Genomic DNA, 21,056 nt, shown 5'->3' with positions numbered 1-21,056 from the left:
GGCAAGGTTTACCTTGGAAATAATCATGCTTGCAGCATTGATGGGATTGACACCATACACTTGTCTTTGGATAATGGGCAAGAACTTGTGTTGAAAGATGTCAGATATGTGCCTGGCATCAAGAAGAGTTTACTACCTGTTGGACAGCTTGACTTGCATGGTTACACCACACTGTTTGGTGGTGGTTTGTGGAAATTAAAAAGGGGTTCCATGCTGATTGCTAAAGGAACAAAGAAGGGCACTCTGTATTGTCTGCACTGTAAAGCTTTGAATGGCAAGTTTCTTGCAGTTGCTGAAATTGGCTGTCATTTGGAGTTATGGCATAAGAGATTAGGCCATATGAGCCAAAAAGGACTTGATGCCCTTAGCTCTCTGAAGAGGGTTGATGAAAAAGGCTCTAAACTTGATTTTTGTAATGACTACCAGTTTGGAAAGCAAATAAAAAATTCCTTTTACTCTGGTGTCTCTCGTAAGTCCAATGTCTTGGACTTAGTGCATTTTGATGTATGTAGTATGCTCATGAAATCCTTGGGTGGTGCTGCATATTTTATCTCCTTTATTGATGATTGTTCCAAGAAGATTTGGGTGTATTTGCTGAAAAAGAAAAGTGAACTGTTTGCTGTTTTTAAAACTTTTCATGCATTTGTGACCACTCAGACAGGTAGAAAGTTGAAATGCTTGAGAACTGATAATGGGGGTGAGTTCACGTCTAATGAATTTAAATCCTTTTGTGACTTGCATGGGATCAAGAGGGAGCTTACAGCCCCTTACAGCCCTTCTTCAAATGGTGTGGCTGAAAGATATTATAGGACTCTTATGTGAGAGAGTGCGGTGCATGCTGTCCATTGCTAATCTCCCTCATGAATTTTGGGGAGAGGCACTTAAAACCGCGGTTCACATTTGCAACCGCTCTCCAAACAGGTCCCTAAATAATGGCATCCCTGAGGAGGTTTGGTCTGGCAAACCGGCCTCATATGACCATTTACGAATATTTGGCTGTGATGCTTTTGTGCATGTTAGAAATGAGCCGAGGAATAAACTTGACCCGAAATCCACCAAAGGCATTTTCATGGGCTATGGTGATGAGGGTGAATTTGGCTATAGAGTGTGGCTACCTCAGTCCAAGAAAATTGTTCGCAGCCGTAATGTTGTGTTTAATGAGGCAAAGTTGCTGAAAAGTACTTTAGCCTTTGATGAAGACATGAAAAAGGTCAAATTTCAGAATTCGCAGCCACCTATTACTTCAAATGATGAGCCTCATGGTGCTGTACCACAGGCTGAAACTGATGATCAGCCGGTTATCTTTGAGCCAGATGATGATGGACAGCAAATAGAAGCACAGGGAGGTCATGGACAGCAAGATAGACTTGCTGATTATGAAAATGCAGGTGCTGGAAATGAAAATGAAGGTGCTGTACAGCATGAACAGCATGCTGAAAATGGCTTACAGCAGCCAATAAATGCTGAAAATAACATGCCTCCAGATGTAGATCCGATTCCTGAGAATGTAGATCATTGGGTACGCAGGTCTACACGCCTAAGAAGGCAACCACATAGGTATGACCCCTCTTTGCATTATGTGATGCTTACTGATGAGGGTGAGCCTTTGACATATAAAGAGGCTAAGTCATGCAAATTCAGCAATAAGTGGGAGCTAGCTATGCAAAAAGAGATTAAATCTCTGTATGCTAATGATACTTGGGATCTTGTGTCGTTGCCCAAAGGAAGAAAGCCTCTTCCAAACAAATGGGTTTACAAAGTAAAGATAGTTGATGGGAAACCCAAGTACAAGGCAAGATTGGTTGGCAAAGGGTATGCACAGAAGGAAGGGATTGACTTCCAGGAGGTCTTCTCACCTGTCGTGAAGATGACCACACTACGTGTGCTTTTTGCTCTCACTGCTGTATTGGATTTAGAGCTGTACCAAATGGATGTGAAAACAGCTTTTCTGCATGGTGACATTGATGAGGAGATCTACATGAAACAGCCTGAGGGTTTTGTAGTTCCTGGAAAAGAGCAGTTGGTGTGTAAACTAAAACGCAGCTTATATGGGCTGAAACAAGCACTACGGCAGTGGTACAAAAAGTTTGACACTTTTATGCTCTCTCATGGGTTTACGCACAACCATGCAGATCATTGTTTGTATATGAAAAAGGATACAGATGGCAGCCTTATCATACTTATTTTGTATGTTGATGATATGTTGCTAGTTGGGAAGAGAAAGACTAGCTTGGATGCTCTCAAAGATCAGCTGAAATCAGCCTTTTCCATGAAAGATTTGGGGAATGCAGAGCATATATTGGGCATGAGGATTCGTAGGGATAGAACGCAGAAATTGTTGTTCTTATCTCAAGAAAAGTACATTGAAAAGGTACTGGACAGATTTAACATGGCTGAAGCTAAGCCTCTCGGAGTACCCTTACCTCCATATCTTAAGCTTAGTAAAGCCAACAGCCCAAAAGATGACATGGAAGCCAATGCTATGAAGGGAGTCCCTTATGCATCAGCTTGTGGCTCTCTTATGTATGCTATGGTGGCTACTCGTCTAGACATTGCTCATGCAGTGGGAGTTGTCAGCAGGTTTATGTCAAATCCTGGCAAACCACACTGGGAGGCTGTCAAGAGTATTCTTAGATATCTGAAGGGTACACAAAGAAAGTGTATTTGCTATGGGCAGGGTGCACTTAATCTGCAGGGTTATTGTGATGCAGACATGGCAGGTGACTTAGACACTCGCAGGTCCACTAGTGGGTATGTCTTTACAGTTGTTGGAGGGGCCGTCTCTTGGTGCTCCAGGTTGCAGAACATCGTAGCACTGAGTACTACTGAAGCTGAATACATATCAGCTACTGAAGCTTCTAAGGAAGCTATATGGTTGAGCAGACTCACAGAGGATCTTGGCATGTCTATGAGTACTCTAGTGTTGGGATGTGATAGCCAGAGTGCAGTGTATCTGGCTAAAAATGCCATGTATCATTCACGCACAAAGCATATTGATGTGCGATATCACTTTATCAGATAGATTCTGGAGGATGGTCTAATCACATTGACCAAGATCAAAACACAGGACAACCTTGCAGATGTTCTCACTAAAAGTCTAGGCAAGGCTCAGCATGAGCATTGCATACGACTAGTGGGAGTTGGTTAAAGGTTCACTCCGGACCTTTAAGTGGGAGGTTGTTGGGATGTAAAGGTCCTTTATTCACCTCCGTGTATTTTACACGTGTATTGTTATGTTGTACATGTGAATGCACCCTTACGGGCCCTAAGTATAAATACATTTTATTCTTTGTGTACCAACACATTGTTGGTATACCCAAATCAGTTCGTCACTCTTACTCTCACTCTCACTCACCTGTTCACTTCCTCTACTGCAAATCTTCACGCTTCCGCTACCCGCGTGCTCCAACAACGTAGACACAGAGAGTAAAACTCAATTCCTAAATGCAAAACTCAAAACTCAAATACAGAAACTCAAACACAAACAGAAGAAGGGAGAGAGAGAGAATACAACTTTGAAGTGAATGAATGTTGTAAATGAATGTAAGAGTGTACAGTGTGCTCAAGGGCAGAGCAATGTCAGAGAGTGACGTCCACCGGACATGGATCCCAAGTCTGTAATTCTTCCTTTGCCTTTGAACTTGGAAAGCATAGTTCAGAGGCAATGTGCTCATTCCCCCTAATGAAGTACCATGGTGCAAAGAGGTAGAAAATGGAGTAGAGAAGGAGAAGGTGCTAGGAGTGGAGATGGATGATCCAACCCCTAGGATGTGTGATGCAGATATGGAGTGTAATCCAAGTTTTTGGAAAGATGATGAGAGGTGATTCAGGTGTGATATAGAAGAGGGTGGAATGGGAGGGAAGTGAGAAGTGTGTGCGATATGCTCAAATGAAACAAAAGCTATAGATGTACTTGAATTTCGTCTGCTTCATGAGCCCCCTCTATTGAAGTTCACATACGCAAAGCCATCCGGATCTTGTACCTCAAAAGAAGAAACATGCGAGGGTTTCGATTCATGTAATATAAAAGAATTATATAAACCTGACATTGGACCTGGCTGAGATGATGAAGATGGATCGCCAGATGTTTCGAATGCCGTATGTCCTCCATGATCGGAGAGGTGGTCAGCCTCACCAACCGGACCGAATGTGGTAACAAAACTGGTAGGAGGGGTGTAAACATCACCGTACTTGTTGTGATAGTACTTCTCCTCTGTCATGTTAGTGAAATCTGAAATAGGAGTAGAAGAAGAAGGTGAAGGTGAAAGTGGATTGCCATCCTTCTCACCAAGTCCATAATGCTGTCTTAGGGCCTCCAATGATGGAGAAGCCTGATAGGACATCATAGGAACTAGAGAAGAAGGTGTCTGGGACATTGTGATTCGGTTAGGAGTTGTATTGTGTGCCTCGCACAAAGACAAGGTCTCCGCAATATCCACAGGATACTCTTTACAAGAGCATTGGCTCTGATACCATGTGAAGAAAACTGCTAGGGTTTGCACAGAGGACACATAGAGTGTACGACCACGACAAAAACACAGAGATAGACGTAGACACAGAGAGCAAAACTCAAACCCTAAATGCAAAACTCAAACTCAAAACTCAAACACAAACAGAAGAAGGGAGAGAGAGAACACAACTCTGAAGTGAATGAATGCTGTATATGAATGTAAGAGTGTATAGTGTGCTCAAGGGCAGAGCAATGTCAGAGAGTGACGTCCACTGGAGATGGATCCCAAGTCTGTGACCACCAGTCAGAGTGTTTGAGGAGGTAGATGCTGTAAACGCAAGTGATAGCAGATGCTGATCAACAAACGCAAATAGTAGCAGTGTGTGTGATGGCTGGCGGCTGTCCCAGACAATAAACACAAATCTGAAATTGCCGCAGGATGATGAATAGCTGACGCCTAGGCTGCACAGGTGCAAATGCAGGCTGAAACAGTGTTTGATGTGGTTGGCTATGATTGGATGATCAGATCGCAGCAGATGATGATGTCGCTAGCAGTTGACATCAGCATGGATGAAGGCGCCAGCAGCATGAGCAAACACGGATGCAATGCACAGACGGCATGAGGCTGAATGAGGGCAGCTTGTCTATTTATTGATGCAGAAGGATGCCCCAAAAATTAGGGTTTTTGGGAGACCACCGAAACTCTCTCGGACCGCTTCCCTTTTTAGGGTTTTTCATTAATTAAGTGTTTTTTGGGACTGTTTAAGAATGCTAATCAGTTGAAAAGCGTGTTTTAGCTCAACAGCCCTTTGGGAAGAATGCCATTGTAACAAAATGGGTCTACAAGCTGAAACGGAATGTAGATGGATCCATTGACAAATATAAGGTAAGGCTTGTAGCTAAAGGCTATGCATAGAAGAAAGGCATTGACTATGAGGAGACATTTGCTCCTACCTCCGGAATGACTACCATCAGGTCTATGGTTCCTTTGGCTGCCCATTATGGATGGATTGTGCATCAGTTAGATATTTAAACTGCATTTTTACATGGGGAACTTCACGAGGAAGTATATGTACAACAGCCCATAGGTTTTGCAGTTGAGGGATCCGAACACTTGGTTTGCAAGCTGAAAAAGGCTTTATATGGCTTGAAACAAGCTCTTAGAGCTTGGTATGCAAAGATTGATGCCTTTTTACTCAGCCAAGGGTTTATAAACAGCTCATCTGAGTCCACCCTTTACATATGTAAAGAGGGGGAATCCATGTTGATCATTTATCTATATGTTGATGACCTTTTGCTTACAGGGATACATGCTGATCAGATTTCAGCATTTAAACAAAATTTGCAGCAAACTTTTGAGATGTCAGACTTGGGGTCTTTGCATTATTACTTGGGCATTTAGTTCATACATGATGCTAGAAGTATTGGTTATCACAATCAAGATACATTGGTAAACTTCTTGAGAAGTTTGGCTTACAGGATTGCAAGCCAGTCTGTACACCAATGGAACCTGGACTAAAGTTGTTATTACATGATGACAGTAATTTGTTTGATATACATACATATGCTCTAGCAGTTGGATGCCTTATTTACCTATGCAACACCAGGCCGGACATACAATTTGTAGTTTCAGTCTTAAGCAGATATATGCATCAGCCATTCATGTTACATTGGCAAGCACTTAAGGGTGTCTTTTGTTTTTTGCAGGGTACTAGATCTCTAGGATTGCTTTATGCCAAGGGGGGACCGTTGCAGTTACATTCTTACAGTGATTATGATTGGGTTGGTGATTATGATTCACGTCACTCCACTAGTGGCAATTGTTTCTTTCTTGGCCCATCTTGTATATCTTGGCTTAGCAAGAAACGATCCACTGTTGCCACATCGTCATGCGAAGTTGAATACAAGGCAACTTTTACTACCACAGTTGAATGCGTATGGATTAGACACTTGCTAGCTGATCTGGATGTACCTGTTACGGAGCCTACTCCTTTGTTCACTAACAATCAGAGTGCCATTGCAGTGGCACGGAACCCAGTGTTTCATGCACGTACGAAACACATTAAGATACATTATCACTTTGTCAGAGAGAGGCTACATGCAAGTGATATCAGCCTTGACTATTATCCTACCACCAGTAATGTGGCAAACATCTTCACCAAAGCTCTACCTCGTGACAAATTTGAAGCATTTCGCAGTGCTTTAAATTTGATTACCTTTGGTGGTGGATGATCCTTGTATTTTTTTATCACTCTTCACTCCAGGGGGGTTTATTGGGTTTCACTTGTTGGGTCTCACTCACGCCTACGCTCACAGAGGAGTGTCGGTGATCAATAGGACACGGGGGTACTTTTTACTCTCGGTATGAGAGGTTTTTTTCCCCAAACTTATTGTCTTCTTTCGTATGTGCTTTTGTTATACACTTACGAGCACTTATCGTGTTCGGGTGTGAATACCTCGTACAACTCTAAGGTTTAAGGGTTGTACTTTGTACTTTCAGTTTACACTCTTTTAGTCTATTGCATTGGGTGTCGTGCTTCACTCTCCACACTATCTACTGCACTCTCAGCTGAGCTTTGATCCTCTCACCCTCTCACATCTTTGTCATGTCTGTCTTTCTTAGGCTTCAGATTGGCTCTGTCATGTCTATCTTTGTTGAAACGGTCCTTACGCTTCTTGCCACTCCTCTTCTATCAAAACTTGCACTAGCTTTTTCTTGCTTGCTATTGTTGGGTTTATTCCATATTTGGGCATCAATTATCCTTGAGTTGAAGCTATGATAGCTTTCTGTTGTAAATTCCCCTACAATGAGGAATCATATCCACAAGATGGAGGAGCTTGCATCCACTAGTATGGACATCTCTTTGGAGGACCTAGCTATGACACTTCTCTCATATCTTCTGTCAACGAGGTACGATGTGGTCTCTCACTTCTTGTGGCTAGGAAACTCTCACTTGGAAGGAGCTAGTCCCATTGGTGCCTTAGCAAGATACACATCAAAGTGAGAGAGATTCTTGCGGAGCCCATATACATGGCCATACTTATGCGGCTTCCTCTCCAAGTATAGGACAAGCCACACAGAAAAAAGGGGAAGAGGAAGAAGTCTGAGTCATCTTCAGACTTTGATACAGATTTTGTGGGAAAGCATAGAGAATATCCTACATGTTCATCGTGGGAAGACCTTACACCTTAAGGAGAAGTATTGGAGGAAATACCCTCATATGCATTCAGAAACAAAGGTTGGATCTATATCGAAGCTACGTTTACCTCTACTTCGTCACCCGGGTTAACCATCGAGTCCATGTTTTTACACATTCTTCAGAGGAGCCTTCTACAATTCTCTCGTCTTCTAAGTGTCCCTAGGTCATTGATAGTGGTGCATTGAGTCATATTACTTCCCAAGGTGATTTGTTGCAAGATCTTTGTTCGCCCGAGGATATCGTCATTGTTGGTGACGTCTCTTCGATGCCTATTAGTAGTGTTGGCACCTTGTCTCTTCTGTTTAACCATCCATCGAGCTTTGTTTCTGAGGTCCTACATGTTCTGGACTTGGGCTTCCATCTACTCTTAGTTCATGGCCTTTCTAGACTCAAGTTTCCTGCTATCTTCACAGAGTCGGCCATCTTTGTTGAGGATTATTCTACAAGAGCCACTTTTGTGACAAGTTGACGAGAGGGGACTATCCATGCTCCATTTTCCTTCCATTGTGTAGGACTCTCTGAAGCAGCTTTCTGTTGCGGCATCTGTTACCAATTGTCTACCATTTTTCCCATAGGTTCCATCCCACCCCCCACCATTGATTCTAGTGGTTTCCTCGTACCTCACATCCCTTTTAGAGCAAAACGATATCGATGATGTGGCTATGGATTTTGTGGGCCTTTGTGTTTTTGAGGGGGCTTCCTAGGATCGTGAGGAGTTTCATTGGGGATTTTATTCTTCCTTAGGCCTTTCTTTCATGTGGCAATCTCTTTACTTTATCATCAAGCTACAATCCCCTACCGCTTGGTCCTTAGTCCCTAATGTTTGTATGTAGCTTATGGCACCTTCAATAGTTTCTCGTTATTGTCTCTTCGTCGAGTCTTAGGCTTGGCTCTCCGATTCCCAATTGGAGATTTCAAGAGTGATCCGTTTGAGGCCTTTCCATTTCTATTGGCCTTTGGTGGCCTTCTGTTGGTAGGATTGGCTTTGTATATGGAGAGGGCCTCTTGCTCGTTGGCTGGCTTTTTTCATTGACGAACATTGATACCTTTCATGTTGAGGTAGGCCTTCCAGCTGTAATACCATCGTCTCAAGAGCCTTCTGAGTAAGGAAATCTTCAAAGACCTTCGCTACACCTCATGCTTTAGCCCTTCTTTCCATCAAAGTGTTGGGGGTAAAGGTGCCTCCGCCTAGCCGCCCATGTATTACTACACTGATAGTACTCGCCACTGCACACTGTAGGTGGCGGGTGCCCGTCACAGTCACTTATTTGTTATTCTTTTAGTGACAGTTTGAATAAAGGAAGGCCCGACTACACATTGTGGTTGTTGGAGTTTCCACTTTTGAGTCTCTCTCTCTCTTGGCTCTTGCTCTCCATCCACCATAGCTCTTACCGCCACGCTTCTTCCTCCTGGGTTCCACTTCCCTTTCAATTGGTATTAGAGTAAAGGCATTGGAGCTTGCCTGGCATTCTCTTCAGCCAAGATTTGAAGAGCTTCAACCCGAGATTCAATGGCAGCCATGGCACCTTCATTTGCAGGTATGTTTTGATCTCCCGCCTCCTCCCAGAGCTTCTGGACCTTCAACTGCTTCTTCCCAGGCTGCATCGGAGCCCTCTCGACATTGCCAAGTGCTCTCGAGGGTTGTAGGAGATCCCCCAGCCCCCAAGAGCAGCTAGCGCAAAATGCGGCGCATTTTTAGGGGGCTGGGCTGATCCCCTCCTAGCATTTCCAGCTCCTTCCCCGGCTTCCCGGCATTGTTTGCAACCTTCCTGACATTCTTCGAACTCCTCGGCATTGGATCTTGGCTCCCGGTGATCAATTCGAGTGCTTCCCCCTTCAGCCCTTTGTTGTATACATAGTCCCAGGACTGTCAAAACATGGCAGCCTATTGATGCCCGGTGATGTCCGGATGTTATAGGATGTTATATCTATGCTTTGGGACTAATTTGGAGCAGATTTGAGCACTGTTTGAGCTTAATATAACAGTAAATTACTTGCTGTAATATAGTGGGCTGAAGCTCATTTATTTGGTATATGCATTGGTTCATGGATACGGGGTGCTTCCTGGAGGTTTAAATGATCATATCGATGTATTTGGAGGTTGTCAAATGCTTCTTCTTTGGTTCCAGAATGCTTTTAAGCTTGTATTAAGCTTTGACTTGGTTCTTCTTCACTGGCATTTGGCTTCAGTTGACATGCTTTGGACCGATCTATGCCTATTGTCACTGCTTGACATTTAGGCCTCTTGCATTTATGCTTTGGTCAGATATGGATGCTACTTGATTTGCCCATGCTTGACAGTTACTTGGAGCTTCATCTTCCGATGTGTTTGAGTATTTTGGATCTACTGGGCGCTACATTTGGTTGTCAGTTACATGCCCTTTGAATGCTTTTAGGCTTATGCTTTATGAGTTTGAGATAGCTTGGGATTTATGCTCTAGATGTACCCTATTGGGATTTGGCATGTCTGTAGCCATGTATTTGATGTATTAGAGCGTTGCTTGCTCTCTTTGCATCTGACTTCACTTCCAGTGGGAGCCTCTTGGTATATTCGGATGTACACAGAGTCTTATTTACAGATGAGCTTGAGCTTGTGAGGCAATTACATGCATTTGCTCTCGAGATCTTTATGTCTATAGTTTGTCTTTAGTGGGCTGATTTGATACGACTATTGGGGCATGCACCTATCTCTGTCACATGTTTGTCAGTTTTGTATGCATCTTGGATGGTTATGTATTGAGCTTCTTGCTCTATCAATTGTACTTGTGCTTGGTCTCTTCTCTTATCTCGAGACCCATTACATGCATGACTTCAGGACCTATGAGATGGCTCTTGCCTAATAGGTTATTGGTTTGACAGTTCTTGGTACCTTCTTGCCCCTGGAAACTCACTGTTGGATGTATCTTGTTACTTGGCAATTTCAGTGACATATGTATCAGTGATTGCTTCATTTTGGGACAGTTTTACTTACTGTTGTCATTTATTACAGCAAGCTAAAATCTGCAGTTTTTGAGCACTTCTATGAGGGTAATGCTTACTATTTGATGTTATCTTGGTCATATTTGGTGGATAGGTGCTTTTCTTCGTAAAATCCACCCTTTCAGCCAGTTTTAGTAGTGGTTTTAGTGCATTTTCTGCTAATTACAGCAACCTGGTTTTAGTGCATTTTCTGCTAATTACAGCAACCTGCAATTTTATCTTTTTGCTTTGATTTGGGACAGTATGATTGGTCATTTGAAAGATATAGCTCTCTTTAACATTGCCAAGTTGGATGATACCAACTATGGGTATTGGAAGTCCCAAATATGGCAGGTTTTGGTGCAGAAGTTGCAGATTAAACCCTTGCGTTTCAAGGGTGTCAAACCTGAGGATATGGATGATGATGTTTGGATGGAAGTTGTTGATCTATATAAGTCTACCATTATTTTGTCTCTCAGAAGAGGTCCATCATAATGTTGTTAAAGATGAAAATCAGAGTGCATGGGATTTATGGGAGAAGATTCAGGAGCTTTATGCGCAACAGAGTCCTGCGTCACAGATGTATTGGTTGAAGCAATTAATGGACCTTTGCATGAAGGAGGGGATTTCCCTTTTATCTCATTTCAATCAGTTTCATGCTATTATGAAGAGTCTGTTGTCACAAGGCATTGAGTTCAAAGACAACTTGCATCCATTGTTTCTGCTTGGTACCTTACCTGAATCATGGGATGTCTTCTGTATTGCTATATGTACGAACAAGCTTGATGGGCTGAAAATCAAAGATGTTGAGAGTGTTTTATTGACTGAGGAAATCAATAGGAGAAACAATGATGCTTCGCGCTCTTCACATGTATTAACCGTTAGAGGTGGCAGAAATGGCAAGCATGATAATGATCATAAAGGCAGGGACTCTCAGAAGTCCAGGTCCAAGTCACGTGGTCACAGTAAGTTCCGTTGATGGAAGTCTGATCTTACCTGTCATTATTGTGGAAAAGCAGGACATATTTGGCCGCAGTGCTATAAAATGCTCGATGATAAGCGCAAGGAAAAGGGAAAAGATAAAGTGCAGGAAAAGTCTTTTGAGCGCAACATAGTATGTGCAAAGTCTAATGTGAAGATAGAAGAGGTTAATGTCACGCAGGCCATTGATTCAGATGACGATTACATACTTGCAGCTTCTTCATGCGATGCCTTACAGACTCCTGAGATACACTATGTATGCGCAGTGCTGGCTCTTGGATTTGGGTGCGTCATTTCATGTGACACCCTGTAGAGATTGGTTTTATACCTATCGTACTATGTCTGGTTCTGTGCGCCTTGGTAATGACAGGTCTCTTGACATTGTGGGCATTGGAGATGTTAGGTTGTAGTTTTCTTCTGGCAGTTTTTTTGTTTTGCATGATATACGCTATGTACTTGCGTTGACTCACAGCCTTATGTCAGCTGGACAGCTTGATGATGCAGGGTATTTTGTGGCCTTTGGAGACTCTGCATGTAAGATTACTCGTGGCAGGCTTGTACTTGCAAGAGGTGCCAAGTCTGGTAGCCTCTATCCCTTACTTGTATTTGGAGCTACCTTGGATCATGTTTTGTCTGTGGGTTCTATTTTTCATGTATCCCTTTGGTATACTCGTTTGGAGTATACGTCTCTTAAAGGAATGAAAATGCCTCGTGCTTTGTAGTATCTTCCGTCTTTTGACTCCTCGCATTTTGATTCTTGTGATCATTGTTTATATGGCAGGCAGACTAGAAATACACATAAAAAGTCTAGTAAGAAACGCATGGGTGAGCCCTTGGCTCTTGTGCACTCAGATGTATGTGGGCCCATACCCTGTCAGTTACTTGGTGGGGCAAAGTACTTTGTTACTTTCATAGATGATTACTTACGTAAGGTTTAGGCTTATCCCATAAAGAGAAAATCCGATGTCTTAGACACATTTCAGCGTTGGCTTGCATTGGCAGAGAACCAGTCTGGAAAAAGGCTCAAATGCCTAAGGTCAGATAATGGAGATGAGTATGTATCACGTGCTTTTGAACAGTTTTGTGATGAGCGGTGTATTAAGCGTCAATTGACCGTTCCTTACACCCCATCCCAAAATGGTATGGATGAATGCATAAATAGGATCATTCAGGAAAGGGTCCATAGCATGCTTAGCCAGGCTAGCTTACTGCAACACTTTTAGGCTGAGGCAGTTACTATTGTAGTGTATCTCATTAACAGGTCACCTAGTAGTGGCATTGACTTTCAGGTTGTAGAGGAGATATGGACAGGCAAGCCCTCTCTTATGATCATTTGCGTATCTTTGGATACGAGGCATTTTGCCATGTGCCCAAGGACAAACGCAATAAGCTGGATCCTAAAAGTGTTAAATGCATTTTCATTGGCTTTGGAGATGTAGGAGAGATGGATTATCATCTATGGGATCCGCAGGTGCGGAAAGTGATCCGCAACCATGATGTCATCTTTCATGAGGACAAAATGCATATGCAGCCTGAGAAAGTGATTGAGGTACACATAGCTATCTTTCAAGAGGGACCACTTGCGCCCGTTCAATCCGCTCCACGACCAGCTAGACAGTGTACAGCATCACTTGATGCTCATGGCCCAAATGTTAGATATGCTGATATTAGATAGGATGTCGGTTAGGCAGCAGAGCCTTGATTGAGGCGTTCTACTAGAGATAGACGACCTCCTGACCGTTTTGCGCTCTCTATGGATTATGTACTAGTTAAGATGCAGGAGAGCCTCTCACTTATGATGAGGCTATGCGCAAGGGTAATTGTCACTCTTGGGAGAGAGCTATGCAGTCTGAGCCTGACTCATTGTATAAGAATCAGACTATGCAGTCTGAGCCTGACTCATTGCATAAGAATCAGACTTGGGATTTGGTTTCCTTGTCTTAGGGTAAGAAGGCTTTGCCATGCAAGTGGGTGTATAAGTTGAAAAGTATCCCTAGACACCCCAAGCCGGCATACAAGGCTCGATTGGTTGCTAAGGGTTTTAAGCAGAAGCATGGTGTTGACTTTGATGGAGTCTTTTCTCCTGTGGTCAAGATGACCACGCTACGCTTAGTCTTGGCCTTGTTTACATAGCTTGACCTGGACTTGTACTAGATGGATATCAAGACGGCTTTTCTACATGGGGACTTACATAATGAGATTTACATGGAGCAGCTTAAGGGCTTTGCAAACCCTGGCAAGAAACACGTAGTGTACAAGCTAAAGAAGAGTCTATATGGCTTGAAGCAGGCATCTAGGGAATGGTACCATAAGTTTGATGTGTTCATGTAGTCATAGGGCTACAGCCACAGTGCTATGGATCCGTGCTTGTACACGAAGAAAGTGCGGGACGGTTCTTTATTGATTTTAATACTCTATGTGGATGACATGCTTTTAGTAGGACCAACTCATGAGGATCTAGATGCTCTTAAGGCTCAGCTCAAGAAGAGCTTTGAGATGAAAGATCTGGGACAGGCCTTTCATATACTTGGTATGCGCATTACGCACGATCGATCTCAGGGACTACTCTATTTGTCACAGAGGGAGTACATTTATAAAGTCCTTGAGCGCTTCCGCATGCAGAATGCTAAGCCTATTGGCTGTCCATTATCTTCTCATGTGAAGGTTTCCCAGGTCGATTGTTCGCAGACAGATGAGCAGAGGGCCGAGATGACTAAGATTCCCTATGCATTAACCATGGGCAGTCTTATGTATGCCATGATAGCCACCTGTCCAGATATAGCCTTTGCAGTTGGGATTGTGGCACGCTATATGGTTACATCTGGCAAGAAACATTAGGATGCCGTGAAGGGTATCATGAGGTATCTGAAGGGCACAATAGATACGTGTCTTTGTTATGGCAGCCAGGATACAAGAGTCGTGGGGTATACTGACTCCGATTATGCAGGACATGCAGATAGTAGGAAGTCTACCTCTGACTATGTGTTCACTTATGCTGGAGGGGCTATCTCTTGGATGTCCAAGGCGCAGAAGTGTATGGCCCTTTCTACTATAGAGGCCGAGTAGCAGCCACAGAGGCTTGCAAGGAGGTTATCTGGTTAGGTCGTTTGATCGTAGACCTTGGTATGACAGATGCTATGCCTACACTGCATTCGGATTCTATGAGTGCCATTCAGTTGGCCAAGAATCCGGTCTGCCATGTGAAGACGAAACATATTGAGGTGAGGTATCACTTCATTCGTAAGGTCGTTGAGGACAGGTCTGTTGACCTTGTTAAGATTCTGACCGAGCAGAATCCTACAGACTTGCTCACAAAGAGCCTCACTATTGAGCGCTTTGCCTTCCTCAGAAGGTTGATGGGCATTGGATGAGACGACGTCTTTTTCCTCATCCCATTGTACATGTGTACATGTTGTACTGTCTTTTCTTTTTTCTCTCTCTCATTGTGGCAGACTCGCCTTTAAGTGGGAGGTTGTTGGGGGTAAAGGCGCCTCCGTCTAGCCGCCCGTGTATTACTACACTGACAGTACCCGCCACTGCACACTGCAGGTGGCGGGCGCCCGTCACAGTCACTTATTCGTTATTCTTTTAGTGACAGTTTGAATAAAGAAAGGCCCAGCGACACATTGTGGTTGTTGGAGTTCCCACTTTTGAGTCTCTCTCTCTCTTGGCTCTTGCTCTCCATCTGCCATAGCTCTCACCGCCAAGCTTTTTCCTCTTGGGTTCCACTTGCCTTTCACAAAGCTTGAGTTTCTAGATTCGTTTTCAGCTCCTTGTATCTTCTGATAAATCAAAGAAGCATACAAATATAGAGTGTCAAGAGCCTTTTGGTTATTCACCAAAATTTTCCTCTTTGTCTCTTGACATGGCAAGAAGGTTGAGCCCAAAGATCTTGTCACTCCAAAAAAGTTCTTGCCTTAATATCAATGTAAGTGTAGGGAAAAAATGTGAGAATGACAATACTTTGAACTTAACCAACTTGATCAATTATCACTACAAAAATCAGAGACACACATGCACATATATATAGAGAGAGTTAAGAGAGTCGACACCAAATTGAGAAGGAAGAATTTCCATTTGAGCAACTTTCAAAAATAGTAACCTCCTAAATTTTGGGAGCCTTCAAATTTAGATTCTGGAGAGCTTAATTGTACAAGTTCAATGGTTCATAATTCATTTCATTCATCATGAGCATTTGGTTTTACTTTCTAAACACACTCATTATATGGGCTTCTAGTCAATGTGACTACCTGAGTGAAAAGTCTTAGTTATATCAGCTTTCTCGTCAATTTGACTGCTCAACTAAACTTGTAATTTCTCTTGGGCATCTTGTCGACGACGATCCAAGTATAATCATTCGAAAGTAAACGAACATTACATTAATTTGAATCATTGAGCCAATATGTCTTGGTAACAATTGAAATACAAAAGATTGGCTATAATATTGTTAGCATAAAGCATAATACAGACCAATATACCTACTATGTCCACCCCACCTGCTCCTTGTGTGATGTGATATTCTATCTCATCAGTGTAGAGTCCAAAGAGGGTAGAGGAGAGGGGACATCCTTGCTTCACTTAAATGTTACTCCAGGCTATACTTGAAAGTCCTCCTGGGCATCTCACTCGGCCTACCACCCTGTTGTACAATGCATAGATACCCCAAATCATGTCCAATGTGATCCTCGGTGTCTACAGCCTCTATAGTTGTCTATCTCATGGAACTGTATCAAATTGTGAAAATCCCAACGTAGCAATACAGTCTTTTCTTCCTTACTTTTGCCTTCTCAATCATGCCTCTCAAGGTGAAGATGTGGTCAAGTATAGAGAATCCCTATTTGAATTCAACATAACTTGTTGCCCTCAATATCCCTCTCTTTGCACATATGCTAAACTCCACCTCTATCTCTGCACCATATATCTTAGCCAATTTGTGAACCACCATGATGGTCTTGTAGTTACTAGGATCTAGGTGATCTCTAGACTTGTGGATGGGCATGCTACTACACATGGTCCATTCTTGTGTCCACTAGAGTGCTTTTTTTAATATAAAAGCAAGGAGAGGAGCCAAAAATTCCATTGCATAGATGAAATGCCCATCCTATATACCTATGTGATCCATCACTTATCCATTTTGTAGACCCTCTATTGCTCTCTTAACCATATCATGCGTGAAAAAGGTGAATGTGGTAGGGGGATGGGTGAGGAATTGGTGGTTGGTGTGGTACAATATATAGTCCCTTTGCATAGGTGCAATGGTACAACTCCTAATATTGTGCCTTCTCATATATCCGTTGTTTACAATGAGTCGGGGTCCTCATTTGTCTATGGGCATGCATACCTCTAGGTATCTAGGTCTCTCAATGAAACCATTTGTTGTAGTCCTCATAAAGTGATCCCGCTAGTATGACATCTTCAAGGGAAGGGGCTGCTGGGGTGAAGTCCACGTATGCTATATATGCAACTAGTAAAGGTCTTGTCATATGACTGAGTTTCTCTCAATGTGGGAGAGGTGTATAAAGGGGGAGTCATGGTCATATTAAAAGGGGAAGAGGTGATCCATGTCAATTCTATATCGAGTAGGATGTGAGCCACTGCTCGACATATGCATTATGCGTACCATGAAGTCTCATGACTTGCCTGAGCTAGCTGCCTAGAAGCCTCGAAGTCTCTCCTAGGTGGTGTGTATGGGTGCATGTCACACAATGACAATTGTTGATGAAGCTGATGGTGTGAAAAAGGCCCCACATCATCATGGGGGGTGTAGCAAACTCAGCTCTAATGATCCCATGTGGTACTGATGACGTGCTGCCGATCATCCATGAGAGCATGGTGATTTGTAGTCTCTCAATCTATGTCCATAGGTATGTAGCCAGCCATGGGCCCAAACAAGTGCTCCTAAAGAAGAAGAATGTCATTGCATCTAGGAAGGGCTGGCTGTAGCTCCTACTGACGAATCAACTCCATGAGACCCGATGATCCATTGAAATGAAGGTTATTGATCGAGTATGATAGATTTATGCTCATGGGGAAACTCTAGGGTTTGCTGAATAGGCTCTTGTTCAGTGTGGTCGAAGACAAGGAAGAGGGGTGTCTTGGGTCCATGCAGTGTCACTTAGCTCGTTGGCTTAGTAGAGGGGTGGTGTTCACCCTTGAACTGCAAAGTGTGCACCTAGACCACCAACTAACATCCATCATGCATATGGGCTGCTTAGTTGAAGACAGCTCCAACCCAACAACCATCTTGCTGCAATGTAGACAGTTTGGGCTGGGAGGTGGCAAGAGGGAAACTGCGGTTGGGTTTTTGGGGAAGCCATCATCCACTGAAGGGTGTGTTTCTGGTGAGCAGTCTCCTACCTAGTAGGCTTACACCCAAATGGGTAAGACGAGCCATGAGGATACCTTGTCCCATCAGCACTATCTCTGCCAGGCCCATCAGCACTATCTCTGCCAGGCACAAGGTGCCAATACATAAGGTAAAAGAATGATTGGGTGAGCTGGTTGACTGGTGGGGGGTTGCTAAGAATAGATAGCAAGTGGTACGAGAGATGTGCAAGATTGCAGGCATGTGGGTGGCATGCAGGGGCAAGTATGACATGCAGGTACAACATGCAATGGCAGCACATACGCACAAGGTGGCATGTAGGGCCAGAGACAATGCATTAGTTGCATTCAGCAAACCAAGCTTTTCATGATAACCGTGCATGATACTCTTTAGAAGAGCAGTGGCTCTATTACCATGTGAAGATGTACTAGGGTTTGCAGAAAAAACACTAAGAGTGTACAAACACAGCTTATGCACAATGAAAGAACGCAAAAAAAGAGACTAAATACTAAATAAACGATGAAGGGATGAGATACAGTTGAGGAGCTGAAGTAGCAAAGATTGTCCATGGTTGTCAAGTACAAAAAGTGCAATATAGTATGGTATGGTAGAATACAATATTAAATGATACGTTAAGATTTTTAAGGTATTGTGCAGTAATGATGCGTTATGCTCTCTAAGCGACTTAAAGCTTTTTTAAAAAAAGGTAAAGAAGTTGTTTGAATCTCAAATAACATAAACCATGAGAAAATTATATTAGTATAAAGAGCATTTAACTCATCCCAAAGTGTAGATCAGACTAGAAATGAAGTATACATTAAGCATGTACCTTATGATACTAATACATATGGTATGGTACCTATAGTATGGTATAGTATGAACCCTTCCATGCATGGTACTAGTGCAACTATGAGATGGTCCAACTAACACTGTCTTGTGGAAGCGGGCTGAGGGAGTGTAGAGTGTCATCTGCCGAGAAAACACACACACACACACACACACACACACACACACAAGTATGTGGGGCTGCAACAGCACCAGCAGTCAAAAATGGAACTGTATGGTACCACATGATAGGCTGGATGTAGGGGATAGCAGGCTGAGATGAAACACAGATGTATCTGGAGGAGACAGTAGCAGGTGCACTGCCAAAAGGGCTTACAGCAGCAGATGGTGAATAGCAGCTGCAAGTGGGTGACAGCCTCTAGTAGTAGGATAGCAGCTCCCAAGGGTGGGTGGCAGCACTTGATGATGAATGACAATGATGAAGGTGATGGAGAACTGGCACTGAAAGGGAGATTGAGAGATTAGAGATGGATGCCCACAACATGTCCTTTTTAGGAGACATTTGTCCTACTGTCACAGATAAAATGCCTTTAACATAAACAGATATTTTTGGGCCATCTTTGTGGAGTTAAATTAGGCCAAGGTGCATGATAATTTTCTCCAAATTGAGGCCTTTAATTTTACCTTCTCGCCAAAGGAACCATATCCATTTTTGGGATTGTAACAGTGAATTTGAGTAAATTTATCTTACTGTGTCATTGTGTGGCAATGTAAAACAGGGAGGTGTGTGTCTAGCATTTGCAGATCAGGTGCTCTGTTGGCTGTATGGAACTGTCAAAGATGGTAAGGTCTATCAACTTCATACTGCTACAGTTTTATGATTCAACAGCGATTTTTCTTGGACTGTTTTTGTATTTGAATATTTTCTTGTCTTTTTCTTGTTTCATGTGTGAGATGGGATGTTCTAAGTGTGTATTCTCAAACGCAAATATCCACTAAACCTGATGTTTTCACAGATGAGTGCTATTACATGAACCTCTTTGTAAGGATAGGGAAGACCTAATTATCGAGCCGTATTTCCATTCTGATGCCCATACAAGACCAATATTCTAGGATGATTTGAGAGAGCCAAAAAGGTTATACTCCCTTGCAATTGTTAATCAATGTGGCATTTCTATGATGTCAGCAGAACAGATCATTGGGCATTGCTCTCAAGGCTGATCCCCAGACAAGATATATCATTCATGAAGGCTTTGACAGAGCCAAAATCTTTGGTTGCCTTTGATATAGTATCACAACCTGTATTATCAGATAGTGCAATGGCGCCCTACAATGCCATCTTTTGCTTATATGGTGTCACTGATTCTGAAAGTCACCTGCTCGTTAAGATACAGAGTGCTTCCTCTTGTCTCCAATGTGCTCAAAACAATGGCAGGGTTCTTATGAAAAAGAAACCCAAGGTAGAGTAAACTAGTTTTTAGAATGTTGTTAAGTTGTCAAATGCCCATTCATAAGAACCCCCCAAGGCAGAGTAAAGCTAGTCTTTAAAAATGTTGATAGGTTGTCAAAGCCCATGAAGGAAATTTGGCAGTGACCTTCTAACAAGCTGCATAGTGGTTAATTCTGTACTCTTTAGACATCTAGTAATAGCTTGCTACAGAAAATATTTAGGAAAGTCTCTCATTCGTATAAAACATATGATTTAGAAGGTGAATTGTCTTATGCATTAGCTAAATACTTTTGAGATGCTTTTTTAGTAACAGCTGTTTGAGAGGTATACCAGGACTTGTCTAGTCTAGTAAGAGACTTGTATGCATACTGTGGCCTTCTCTTACAGATGAAGATTATGTGCTGAAGTATCTACCGGGTAGTGACAGACTTGAGCTTCGAAAAGCTGATTTCTGTCCACAGTCCGTCAGTAACCATGTTCGGCAGCTTGATTAACAACAAAAATGTCACAAGCCTGACCACACTTATGGACATTTCCACCAGTTTTGTAATTCATGAAAAGGAGCTGTACATTACTTTCCTTATGAAAATAAAAACTTACTGTCAGGTTTATTACCTGTGATAATTTTTTGGCAAATATATATTTCCCTTGGAAACGTTACATTTAGGAGCATTGGGATAGGGCCATGGAAGAAAAAGCTCCTTTGTACAACAATGTACGAAAAGAGTCAAAGCTGATGGATACCAATGCCATAATGGCAGCATCAAAGATAGCTAGCGTAGTGATGTAATATATGATTTATGCAAAGCAAACTTTTATTCCTCATGGAAAATTCAAATTCAGGAGCATTGGGTTAGGACCATGGAAGAAAAGCTCCTTTGTATAATGATGTATGAAAAGAGTTTT

The 21,056-nt window shown here is 42.7% G+C and overlaps 1 protein-coding gene across 3 annotated transcripts in view; it reads left to right on the top strand.

Annotated features, from left to right (window-relative positions):
• Positions 1-20,774, top strand: part of LOC148020913 (NAD-capped RNA hydrolase DXO1-like) — a 67,466-nt gene extending 46,692 nt beyond the window's left edge. For all 3 annotated transcript variants that reach the window (XM_087698722.1, XM_087698723.1, XM_087698724.1), the window contains 2 exons: positions 19,480-19,543; positions 20,538-20,774. In XM_087698722.1, coding sequence (XP_087554848.1) covers positions 19,480-19,543; positions 20,538-20,644 — 171 coding nt within the window. In that variant the 3' untranslated portion in view covers positions 20,645-20,774. The remainder of the gene's footprint in view (positions 1-19,479; positions 19,544-20,537) is intronic.
• Positions 20,775-21,056: the final 282 nt, after the last annotated feature.

Source organism: Lygodium microphyllum, chromosome 18, assembly GCF_053477565.2.
Source record: "Lygodium microphyllum isolate KBCC chromosome 18, Lygodium_microphyllum_v1.1.10, whole genome shotgun sequence".
Taxonomy (NCBI): domain Eukaryota; kingdom Viridiplantae; phylum Streptophyta; class Polypodiopsida; order Schizaeales; family Lygodiaceae; genus Lygodium; species Lygodium microphyllum.
The sequence above is the reverse complement of the archived record's forward strand: the minus strand, read 5'-3'. Positions and strand labels throughout refer to the sequence as shown.